The 12,265-nt window shown below is 31.5% G+C and overlaps 1 protein-coding gene across 19 annotated transcripts in view; it reads right to left on the bottom strand.

Annotated features, from left to right (window-relative positions):
* Positions 1-6,581: 6,581 nt before the first annotated feature.
* The window catches only part of LOC139521686 (vitamin D3 receptor-like), a 160,569-nt gene continuing 154,885 nt past the window's right edge, over positions 6,582-12,265 (bottom strand). For 11 of the 19 annotated variants that reach the window (XM_071315206.1, XM_071315209.1, XM_071315208.1 and 8 more), the window contains 2 exons: positions 11,692-11,873; positions 6,582-10,837 (listed from right to left, as the gene is read on the bottom strand). In XM_071315206.1, coding sequence (XP_071171307.1) covers positions 10,039-10,837; positions 11,692-11,873 — 981 coding nt within the window. In that variant the 3' untranslated portion in view covers positions 6,582-10,038. The remainder of the gene's footprint in view (positions 10,838-11,691; positions 11,874-12,265) is intronic. The other 8 variants (XM_071315213.1, XM_071315214.1, XM_071315217.1 and 5 more) reach the window with 1 other exon arrangement.

Consider the following 12,265-nt stretch of genomic DNA (forward strand, 5'->3'; position numbering starts at 1 on the left):
AATAAAGGATACAAACGATCCAGTTAGGTCTGCCTCATATCTTGACTGATAATTTTTATCAGATTTGATGAAAATTGAACCATTTTTTAAAACAGCTACACTTATAGAATAGCACCCTCACACAACTAAATATATTTGCATGAAAACAGTCTTCAAACCTCTATTTTGCCTCTTCTGTCCTTTATACCTTTATATAACGATATCATATCTGGTAAAAAAGAATGGAATCAGATAATTAAAAAAAAACAGACGTCAGCTATATTAGCCGTTGACATCTGTAATCAGAAATCGTGTGGGTGTTCTAAATGAAGGTGCCTTGGAAAATATCGTTGTCGCCATATTTTCAATTAATTAAGAATTTGTATTATATAAACAATATCAAGCAATAGTGTTAATATAGCCATTATAAATATAAAGGTCAAATATTATTAGTTACATAGTGTGCTAGTGACCTAATACGGTATATATATGGGGTTTCGCTCCCATATATACCGTATTAGGTCACTAGCACACTATGTAACGAATTAATCTTACCGACTATCTTTAGTGTGAAATTTAGTCTAGTGACCTATCAAAATGAGCAAGCCTAGTCTTCAATACTGTTAGCATTTAGAAACTACTTTCCTTGATCCTATAAAAACAGATGCCAGCAATAACAACTTAATAGGTTTAAATGTGAATTATGAATTCATTTCAATCTTAATCATCAATTTCTTCGTCTGTTGAAACCTTTAAGATTTTTTCTCAAAACCGTTTTGTTTTTATAAAGGGACGCAACACCACAACTAACCATGTATGAAATAAGCCCCGCCTCCCTACTAACCTAATATCAAATATACACCGTCTCCACGTGGACGCTTTTAACCAATCATATTCCTAGAAATGTATAGGAGGTAAGATAATATAAATACTCTTTATTGTGTACTTGTTGAGAAGAAAATAAATGCAAGAGTAGGTTACCAATATCCAAATCTCGAATATTAGAAAATAAAATATAAACAAAAACGTACTCCGAGGAAAATTCAAAACGAAAATTCCCCAATCGGATTGCAAAATCGAAACCTCTAATACACCAAACGGATGGACAACAGCTATCATGTTCCTGACTAATGTTCGTATGTAGAAAATCGTATATAATACCTGGTTTTATAGCTAGGTGAACCCCCAACTGTATGACAGTCACATAAAAATTATATTATATTGAAAAAGATGTGTGAACAAAACAAACATACATAAACGGTAAAATGTCATAATAGGGATACCACGGTCAACATTGTGTTAGAATCTGAATCGCTAGAAATTTTCAAAACAAACAAATATGTCATCGAAAAAGTCATAAAGAAAAAGCGCATGCCCAAAAATATTACAAGAATACAAAAATTTACAATAGCACACCATACGCTATTGAGACGATAAACAATGTCAGTACCTATAATGTATACTTCAAGACCAATGTGTATTATCTGTGAAGATGATACGGAATAGTTATCAACAAGGTCTTAGTTGGCATCTTCCTATTACCCTTTTTTTTTTTTTAGAAAAGGACAAAACTTTCCTTGACAAACGCCTAGTTCATCAACTATCTGCTCAGACACTGGTGACGTTTATGTATGAAATACAGCTGCTAATACCGAAAAAAAGTTTGGAAATGTGTATCCAATATACAGTTGAAGTTGGTATATTGCTACTATGGTGGAGGAAATTGATAATTTCAAAATCAGAATTATTTCGTTTGTCATAGATTTTACACTAAGATAAATTATGCTAAATTCCAAATATAAGTATAAAATTGAGGCAGAGGAAGCCGTGTCTATTGTTTCTTTAATTTCTAGTTCTAAGGAAAATATATAAATGGAACCTAATCAGAAACGTTTGGATTGTTAAAGGGAAAAAAAACATCACCAATATATCTGAATTTGAAATTAAAGCTTCTATGATCTTCTTGTGTTTGACAAGTGTCTTAAGGAATCCCGATTCATATGAAAATGAGGATAGGTCGACAGGGAGAGGCACACAGTTCGTCCCCATAGGAATGCCGATATTTTGTTGTTAAAATATACATTCATATTCAACAAATCTGACAAAAGATGATTCTTGTGTCAAGGAAACTATTTAGGGTTCCAAAAGGTAAACTTTAAGTCATATTTTTTAAAACTTAACAGACGCTATCAAGAATATGAAACACTATTATAACTCAGTTAATTATCATTTTCTATATAAAATAAGTACACAATATTTTCGCTATTTTGCAAATTACAAGCTTTGAACTATTGGACCGGTCAAAAGTTTCAAACTATTGGACCTGGGTGAAACTATTTGACCGCAAGCGTCATTATATTTCGCGGAATTTTAAAAGCAGCTACGCGGTTGGAGGATTTTGAAAATAACGCGGGAGTAACGTCGTCGTGTTTTACCTATTGTATCTAGTATAAGGTTGACGCCAGTGCAAGACGTAGCCTTAGCATTTGAACATATCTATGAAGTTAACGTTATGGTTTGGTTTCTTCTTTTTAATATTACGATAGTTGATTTTCACCGCTATTTATTGTATGTTTTCTTTTTCGATATAATAAAACACTTACTGACTGGATATTCGTGGAATAGTAAGTTTATTGTCCCTCGGATATAAGTATTGCCCTCGGTTACGGCTCATGGCAATAGTTGCTCCTCGGGACAATAAACCTACTTTTCCACTCATACCCAGTCAATAAGTATACACTGTTACAGTAATGGAATATCTGTTTCAAAAATAATGACGGATATGTTCGAATTGTCGTAACCATAGTACCGTCCTCTCTCTCTCTGGTATTCGACATCACTACATTAAGGTAAGCAAAGAGTTCATTACCAATCCACTTTTGAGTAATGTCAAATCACTAGATTTAACACTAATCATCGTATTTTAAGGGGTACCTTTATTGATAAGTCTATCTTTTGTTATTTACTTTTGGGTGGCTCATTTATACATACCACCATTGTGTTGCTCTTAAAGTCCCAAAAGAACAGCGTTTTTATGTGTAGAATACATAATGCTTGATAAATGAATTAGGTCCTGACAATTCACTTGGAAACTCAACATTTATCCCCACGACATAAGAGGAAAATCCTGGATAATCATATGTCTGCTCTATGTTCCTTTGGAATTTCAACAAACGTTGAAAACTGGATCTTCCATATAGAATAACCATACATTGTCTCGAAATATCAATGTTATTTGTACAAGGCTTAGAAACAGGTAGAAAGCGAGGCTGTGCCGAGCATTTCTACCTGTTTCGAGCCGAGTAGAAATAACATTGATATTTCGAGACAATGTATGGTTATTCTTTATATACTGCAACTCTTATAACTGTTCTAAATTAAGCATTTAGGGAAAAAAAACATCAATTCTTAATTTTCAACGGAAGACGTAAAATTTCCGCGAACCTGTATGTTTTATTGACGTCATAAATACAACTCTACGGAAACATATTGTCAACGTCATAAACAAGGTGATATACGGTCAGTGACTGTATATCACATATGAATATACGGTCAATGCAATTTGACTGCTGAAATAGCACAGCTGCAGTATATATCACTATATTGGATACTTTAACTACTAGTAAATAAATACCCTAACAAACAACGGTGTGTTGCTGAGTCTCCCAAGTGCTCCACGACATCTCTTTCTAAATCATTTTTATCAGCAATCTAAGCCGGGCTTCAAAGTTATTGCGAAACCGCATATTCTAGTGTTGGTGTGAATCAGATGTGAATACTAAAAAAAAATCAAAGATCATTTAGATAACATACAATCTAAGACTCTTTTATCTTGCAACTGTATTAAAACATTTGACTATTCTATACTTTACACAAGTATTCCCCATTCCAAACTAAATGACAAATTGTTAGGGTTGGTATTGCTTTATTTGATAAAAAAAAGAATGGCCAACGAAGATACAAGTAATTTGTCACAAGGAGGGATACATCCTACTTAGTAAAAAAATCAATCCGATTTAAAAAAAAAAAAGCATTCTCTGCAACTGACATTCAAGATGCTTGATTTCTTGATGGACTATATATTTGTTACGAATGGCGGACGTGTTTTTCAACAAACAATCGGCATTCCCATGGGAACAAACTGTGTCTCTTTTCTTGCCGACTTGTTGTTCCTCTATCCTTATAATGCAGACTTCATACAGAAACTTTTTAGGAAGAAAGAAAAGAAGTTAGCAATATCTTTTAACTTTACTTTTCACTATAAAGATGATATTCTCTCACTAAATAATTCAAAATTTGGAGACTGTTGAACGCATATAACCCATCGAACTAGAGATAAAGGAAACAACTGATACAGTAAAAGTATGCCCCATATATTCACTTACTACAAATTGGCAATGAGGGTCGGTTGAAAAAAAAAACTTTATGATAAAAGAGATAATTTCGGCTTCCAAATTGTGAACTTTCCTTTTCTATGTATTACATTCCAGAAGCATCTGTATACGGAGTATATATCTCCCAATTGATACGATATTCCCAGGCTTGTGTTTTCCTTAAAAGAGGATTGCTGCTCACAAGGAAACTATTAAACCAAGAGTTCCAAATGGTGAAGATGAAATCATCCCTTCGTAAATTTTACGGACGCCATCACAAGTTGGTTGACCGTTACAGAATATCTGTTTCACATCTCTTCGGAAATTTACGGACGCCATCACGAGTTAGTTGACTGTTACAAAATATCCGTTTCGCAGATGTTATCGGATATGTTCTTTATGTCGTAACTAGAATCCCGTTGTCTTTCCACGAATGTGACCTACCGAATAAGACTATTTGCTTGGTTTGTATTACATGAGCAACACTATGGGTTCCACATATGGTGCAGTATCTGCTTACCCTTCCGGATCATCTGAGATCAGTCCCAGTTTTTTTGTGGGGTTCGTGTTTCTTAATCTTTAGTTTTCTATGTTGTGTCTTGTGTACTTTACTTTTTTATGTCTGTTTGTCTTTTTTTTTTAGCCATGGTGTTGTCAATTAATTTTTTTTTCTATGGGCTTGAATGTCCCTCTGGTATCCTTCGCTGAGCTATTTTCATTTTTTGAATTGTTGTCTTTAATTTTTGCTTAAACATGTATGTACTTTGTCGGTCTTTATGCAATTTTGTTTGCCTTTGCTGATTAGCTATTTGTTTTAGCATTGATTAAGATTATAATATAATATTGACTGCTGTACCCCTATTTTTGACAATTTTACCTATTATATCTGTTTGTTTTGCTCACACATTGTAGTCAATATAATGGATTTCTATGTGACTGTCGTACAAGTAAGAGGTTCAGCTAGCTATGAAACAAGGTTTAATCTACCATTTTTTACATAAAGTAAATTCCTGTACCAAATCAGGAATATTACAGTTGTTTTCTAATGGTGTGATGTGTTTTTGACTTTGTCATTGGATTAAGGACTTTCCGTTTAGAATTTACCTTGAGGAATTGTAACTTAAACATGACAAAACCTTCGGAGTTCAAATTTACATAGGAGAACTATAACTGAAAGAAGATAAAACCCTCTAAGGTCAACTTCACCCAAGAGAACCGTAAATTAACAAAATCTTCTGAGGTCTACTTGACCTCAGACAACTTCAAGCCAAGACGAGAAATAACCTTTTAGTCAAATCATCAGGTTGGAGCTAAATCTTGTATCAGGCAACACCTTCTTAAGTTTAGTTGACTCACAACTCCATCTTAAGATAAATTGACTAACAAAAACTATAACATATATAAGACAAAAAAAAATATATACTTTTCTGCATTGTTGCAACATACAAAAGAAACAAAATCCTTCTGTTGTCAATTTTGCCAATCAAGACTACATCTTTAATAAGATAATAGCATCTCAGTATATCCAAACCACACAAGGATGTAGCATTAATAAGCAAAAGACTTTCAACATACAGTGTTTTAAATATGTCCAAACGTAAATTTATGTTAATGTAATCTATGTATCAATGGTAAATAATTAAGTAAAGAATTTTTTAACCACAAATTTCTTGCATAGATACAAAGTTTTTGTTTGGAAATTAGGCTGTTCCTTATTTGTGAAACCTATATTTTTTGCATTGTACAATGTTATATTTTTTGCTAACTGTTATTGGTGTATTTATACTTAATTCATCCTGGGACTATTATACTAACAGTTATTATAATACTCCCCGATCCATAGTATTTTATTTTCTGAATTAGTTAGTTGTTTTTGTGCTTTATATCGTTCTGCTGGGTTATTCCCTTATCAACTATATCACTGTCCTAACTTTAAAGAGTGTTGGTGAGACATGTTTAAATGTCACATTCTGTATGTGCCTGTCTAAGGTCAGTTGTTATTTATGTTGCTGAAAATCATATTTTTTGTGTGTGTAATGTTTTGTACATAATCAGTCCATTTATTTTATCATATCATTCAGATTTTTTTTGTGAGTGAATCGGTCTAGTCTATACACCAAATAATTCCTCTAATAAGGTGTTTAATGCTATAATAAATACACTAGTATTTTATGGGTTAGAATATCTATTCTTTTCTCAAATTGCACTGGCTGATAAATATAAACAAAATAACAGGACATAAATTGTTTATTGACCAGGCTACATATAAATGATCTGGGATCTCATAGCAAAAATATCTACCGCGCATATATAGCAACCAGACTGGAAACCAGTCCACCGTCGAGCCATTTATTATCTGCCCTTGAAAACTAGTCAGTAAACTGAAATATAATACATCTAAGCTGACTAGTAAATGTTATAAACCTTAAAAGATCTGTCAAAACTTTGCTACTTCAATAATGCATTGCTCCAAATTTTTATATCTCTCCTATTTTAGCATGTTCTTCAGAAAAAGATATAAGTAATATTTCTTGTTATTAAATAAAATGTAAGGTTTTGATTATTACCCATAATTTATCCTTATGTAAGAATTTCATCCATCTTTCAGACTATATTCACAATTTCAAAAACTAAGTCTTGACTTATGTATTTTTATGAGAAAAAATTCCAAAAGAATAGAATATCCAATTTTTTTCTGCAAGAGTTGGGGCGAGACTAAATCTACTCCATTAACAAATGAAAGAAAACATAATAACAAATATATATGGCACAGGACTTGATCACAATAAGACGAAAGTGGCTTGAGATCAATTTAAGGAGCCTTATGTCTTTCTGATGTGTATTTTACAATTGTTAATCTTGACCCAACTCAAACCTGTGTTAGAGAGAAGTAGCCTATAACTTGCTACTTCATAAAGATCTTTTAAGGTTTAAAACAAAACTCAAACTAATGAGTGTGATGGTTTACCAACAAAAAAATTGAGTTTATTCTGACCAATCACAATTGAGGTAAAGTTGTCAATAATCAATACTGACCAATCAAATCTTTACATTTACACCAATGTGATCAATGTACATATGACAACAGTTAGTCGACATTTTTATATCATTAACAATTTTTACAGAAACAATATCAACAAATGTTTTTTTTTCCAAAATTTTCCAAGATTATAGAAAAAGATAAAGCATCCTTAAAACAAAATAAAAAAGTATGATTTGTTTTCATGATGAGCTATGACACATCTTCATTGATATTAGTTAAATAGATGTTAAGACTGTTTTCATGCATGGTTAAAAAATATGTTTTTTTAAGAAATAGAATCTGACAATATATAGAAAGTAAAAGATATGAAAAACAAAATAGTAATTCTATTTATAAAAAATAGAGAGTTAAAAAAAAATAAATTCTTTCTTTCTAAAATCAGAAATGTTATTGAGATCCAGGTGAAAATAATAATTCCTCTCAAATTACATACCACCTGAATATATTACATTTAAAAGCTGCACTTTTTTTAAAGACATTAACAAAATACTTAACACAAAATAATTATTTAGCACTTCAAAATCACATAGCACTGACATTATTGTTTTATGGTACAGTATAGACTTTCTAAAATTGACATCTATGTATATATAAGCTTGTTTGAAATCATAACTGGTCAAAACTTCTAGTCCCAAAAAATCAAATATTTTCAGTTAATATTTTCTGACTTGTTATCTTATAACAATCAACCAAGGACAATTAACCTGTTCAAGAAAGAAGTTAGAAACCATGCATCTTAACAAAAAATCAAAAGTGTGAAAAAGCAATGTTTGAAAACCTTTTCTTTCACTTTTAATTTAGTACTAAAACATTTTGTGAAGTTTTTACAAATTTCTGCATTATATGTGAGTGAATTAATACTGTGTAAGATCACTCATACATAAATTCAGAGTTCATACAGGTTGCCCTTCTCTAAAATCATTGGCAAGACAGAATGTGGTCAAGTACACGGCCAAGAATCTATGTAGCCAATCTTTTGGTGTACATATCAATTATACAGTTTTTCATCTTTATATGTATGTGTTCACTATTCAATTCTACATTCCATCTTTTGTGTTAAAAAATATTAACTATCACAAAAACAATCACATAGAAACAAATATAGCACTAAAGTTACACGAAATAGTTAGTCATAGATTGTATCTGTTTTACAGTCATTCTTAAATCTTTTAACATTTAAAAAGAAACAAAAATAAAATTCTAACAAGGAAGGTATAAATAGACAAAACAATATGGCTGCTACAAATTTCTTTCAATCCTAGTATTGTCTCATTGATGAGAAAGAAAAGACATTTTTACAAAGATAAAATTAAATCTGTTAAATTATACACCCGACACAAATGTTATTGCAACAGCCAAATAGGACAAAATCTTCAAGTCAAAAAGATAACAGATTATTTTTCTCGAATATTCACTATGATGTGAAACTTTTAAAAGAAATGAAAGCGAAATTTCAGTTTTCTCGAAAGTTAAAAGCTTCACTCTTATGACATACTCTTGATATAAAAACTTTTACATTGTAAGATTAAACAAAATGACTGTAAAACAAATGGTTAATAAAAAAATACTTGTATTACACTCAAAGAACTTATATTAATTATATTCTCAAATTCACAAAGACACAATATTATATTTTTGTCAATTTATTTAAATTCCTTTAACAAAAAGATATGCACTCTTGGATGCAGAAATAAATACAACCTCCCTGACACACCCCTGTCAAAAGCAATCACATTGCGACCTCTTCCCTGCCCTACTACAAAATGACAATCTGATATATAGTTATATACAATATATATATTTGTGTATCTACAAAATGAAATAAAGAAATATATTTTAATGTCACCTTAGATGACAGAAATCTTGGGATTAATATCTGAACCGAAGACCAATGAAAAGAGACATATCAGCTCATACAATGTAGTAAGCTATAATTAGCTCCCTTATCACAATGTATTGCTCGATGAATTATTTAATAAGAAAAGGCACCAACTTTCTTTGACCATTTCAGAGAAGGAATTCTAGAATATCTGAGGAAATTGTATCTTGGAAATTTAAGGAAATTCATGGGTTTTTTTTTCAAAAATATTCTTGAGTTACTTGTGACCTCAAATTTGATTTTTGTTTACAAGTTTTGATTTCAAATATTGCATATGTCCATGGACTAACCTGACTGATCTGTATTGACTTCTATTTAAAATAATTTGAACATATGGATATAATATCTTCTTTCTTCAGTTTTTCTGAATATTATCTTTTTTATGTTTGCAATTTTCAACACCTAAATAACTCAAATATTTATTCAACTACTTAACATCAATTTACGAAATTTGTTATTAACATGCACCGGTATATAAATTAACAATTATTCTTCGTTATAATTTGAATTTTCCTCTCTTCTTGTACTACCTGAATTCTCGATATTTCTCGTAAAAAATTGATATTATTACAACTTTAAAAATTTATACTCATTTTTCATCACTTCTCTGTATCAACACAACAGTTAGTTAACTACAAGTGACAAATAGTCTTCACTTGAGTGGCAGCATGTCACTCGACACATATTTTTAGTTCTCCTAGATCGGAGTAACTCATGCAACACATAGAGAACAATGTCAATTTCATTGACTAAAATGTGGCATATCAAGATTTTTGTGGCAACTCATTTGGATTTAAGTTAAGATCTAAGACTTCTTTCATAAGTGGCTGTATAACTTCTGGATTTACTTTCAGAAGCACATGCGAGTGCTCTTCATTCAAATTCCTAATGTCAGTCAATTTCATCAGCAGCTTGGGATAAATACTGCGTACAAAATGAGGGGGATACCTAGATTCTAGGTAGCGTAACAGTAACAGAGCATATTTATCCTGTTCTTGTGAAATGTATGACTTGTCTGTAACATTTGGCCGATCGGGTGAGAATAACGAAATAACTAGAAGCAGCATTAGCATTGTCTCATCTGCTTTCAAGTCTATGGCAAGTTGCTTTGTGAATTTCATGTGTTCCTCGAACAAGTTGGGACCTTCAGCTAACCTCATCTGTTCTGTGGTCATAGCATGATCAGAGTTATCCAGTGGGTCAAGCCACTGCTGTTTTTCCTTATCAAATGTTATTACCGAGCGTAAGATCAGTAGTTCAATACTACCACCTTTTAGTAAGCTGATCTGATCTAGCTGGGACAAGGCCTTGAATGACTTTATCTTCTTGGCCATGTCTATTACTCGACGTACGCTCAGCTCTGCAATATTAACTAGGTCTCCAAACGATGGTCCCTCTTTCCTTACTGGGGGTTCCATACATACTTCCAGGGACTGCCTGTATGCAGATACAACCTCACCAATCAGATATTCCTCTTCAGGTTCCAGTGATCTCATTTTAAACTGCGTAGAGCTGACAACACCAGACTGAGGGCTAACTTGTGATGTATCATCCCTCATTTTTCTGTAACAAAAAAGGCAGAAAACTAAGTACACAGTAACAAAACACCAAAGTACATCCATGTATCTGAATTCTCACAGAAAATTAATCAAAAGATAAATAAATTCAAATTCTGTTTTATGTATGATGATTGTGTGCAGATTAAAAAAAAAATGTTTAAACGTTATATCGAAATTATGATTTTTATAACATTTTGTATCTGTGTATGGAAGTCATGATGTTTTTTTGCTATATTGCATCTTAGTATGGCCGTCATAAATTGTTTTATATTATAGCTGTTATAGCTGTGTATGGAAGTCATGATTTGTTTTATATCATAGTTGTAAAACCTTTAATCCACGATTTTTTTACATCAGAAAGTGCCTGTACCAAGTACGGAATATGACAGTTGTTATCCATTCTTTTGATGTGTTTAAGCTTTTGATTTTGCCATTTGATTAGGGACTTTCCATTTTGAGTTTTCCTCGGTGTTCAATATTTTTGTGATTTTACTTTTGACTGAAATAATCTTATGTCATATACAGTAAAATAATTATCAACAGTTAAACAGATGTGTATTCTACAATATAAAGCAATTTACAGCAAATCAGTTATGTAATCTAATTCATAAGATGTAGCCAATCTACAGCAAAACCTAATCATATTATCTTGACTTGTCTTTAAGCATCTCTACGGTAATTATAATGAGTAAAATCCTGTGACAAATGTCTTTCCAATTCAAAGACCAGGACATTTTTAATTTGGATCTAGAGAAGGGAAAACTATGCACCAACATTATTATTATTATAAAGATATAAATCCAATGAAGAAGTATATTCAGGTTTTGCTGTAGATATATAAAGTTCCTTAACTCTTACAATTTCTGATTGTACCTATTCTCTTCAATTCTTTGTCTCTTTCTAATTTTTTCTTCTTCCGTTAATATGTACTCTTTTCTCATACCAATCTCAAAGCATTTTCTCAATCGGCATCTTTTACAGAATCGTCTGTTTGAAACATCCATTTTACATTTCTCTTCATATGGACATTTAAAGTAATCCTACAAATAGAAAGTAAAATTGTCAAATTCAATACTTTAATCTTACCATGCCTTCATTTACAATTCCATGAAGTGTATATCAATGTAAAAACTCATCAAGGATAGCAGGTTTATCTTTTGGTTTGTGTCATCTACTGGTACATAAAGACTCTTTAACAGTTGGAAGGCCAAATATGAAAACGTACAAAATACCTATAGCAAACTCTATATTGTGGTAAAAATGACAAGAAATGACACGAAACAAACACATTCAATGTATATATTATTTTGTTTTAACTTTATGTCAATGTCAAATATACATGTATTTCATGTTTTGCAGCTGGATTTTAGTCCAGTTATTGTACAAGTCCCTGATGTACTTTGAAATAAAAAAATCATGAACCTTCCAATTG

This window comes from Mytilus edulis, chromosome 4 (assembly GCF_963676685.1).
Source record: "Mytilus edulis chromosome 4, xbMytEdul2.2, whole genome shotgun sequence".
NCBI lineage: Eukaryota > Metazoa > Mollusca > Bivalvia > Mytilida > Mytilidae > Mytilus > Mytilus edulis.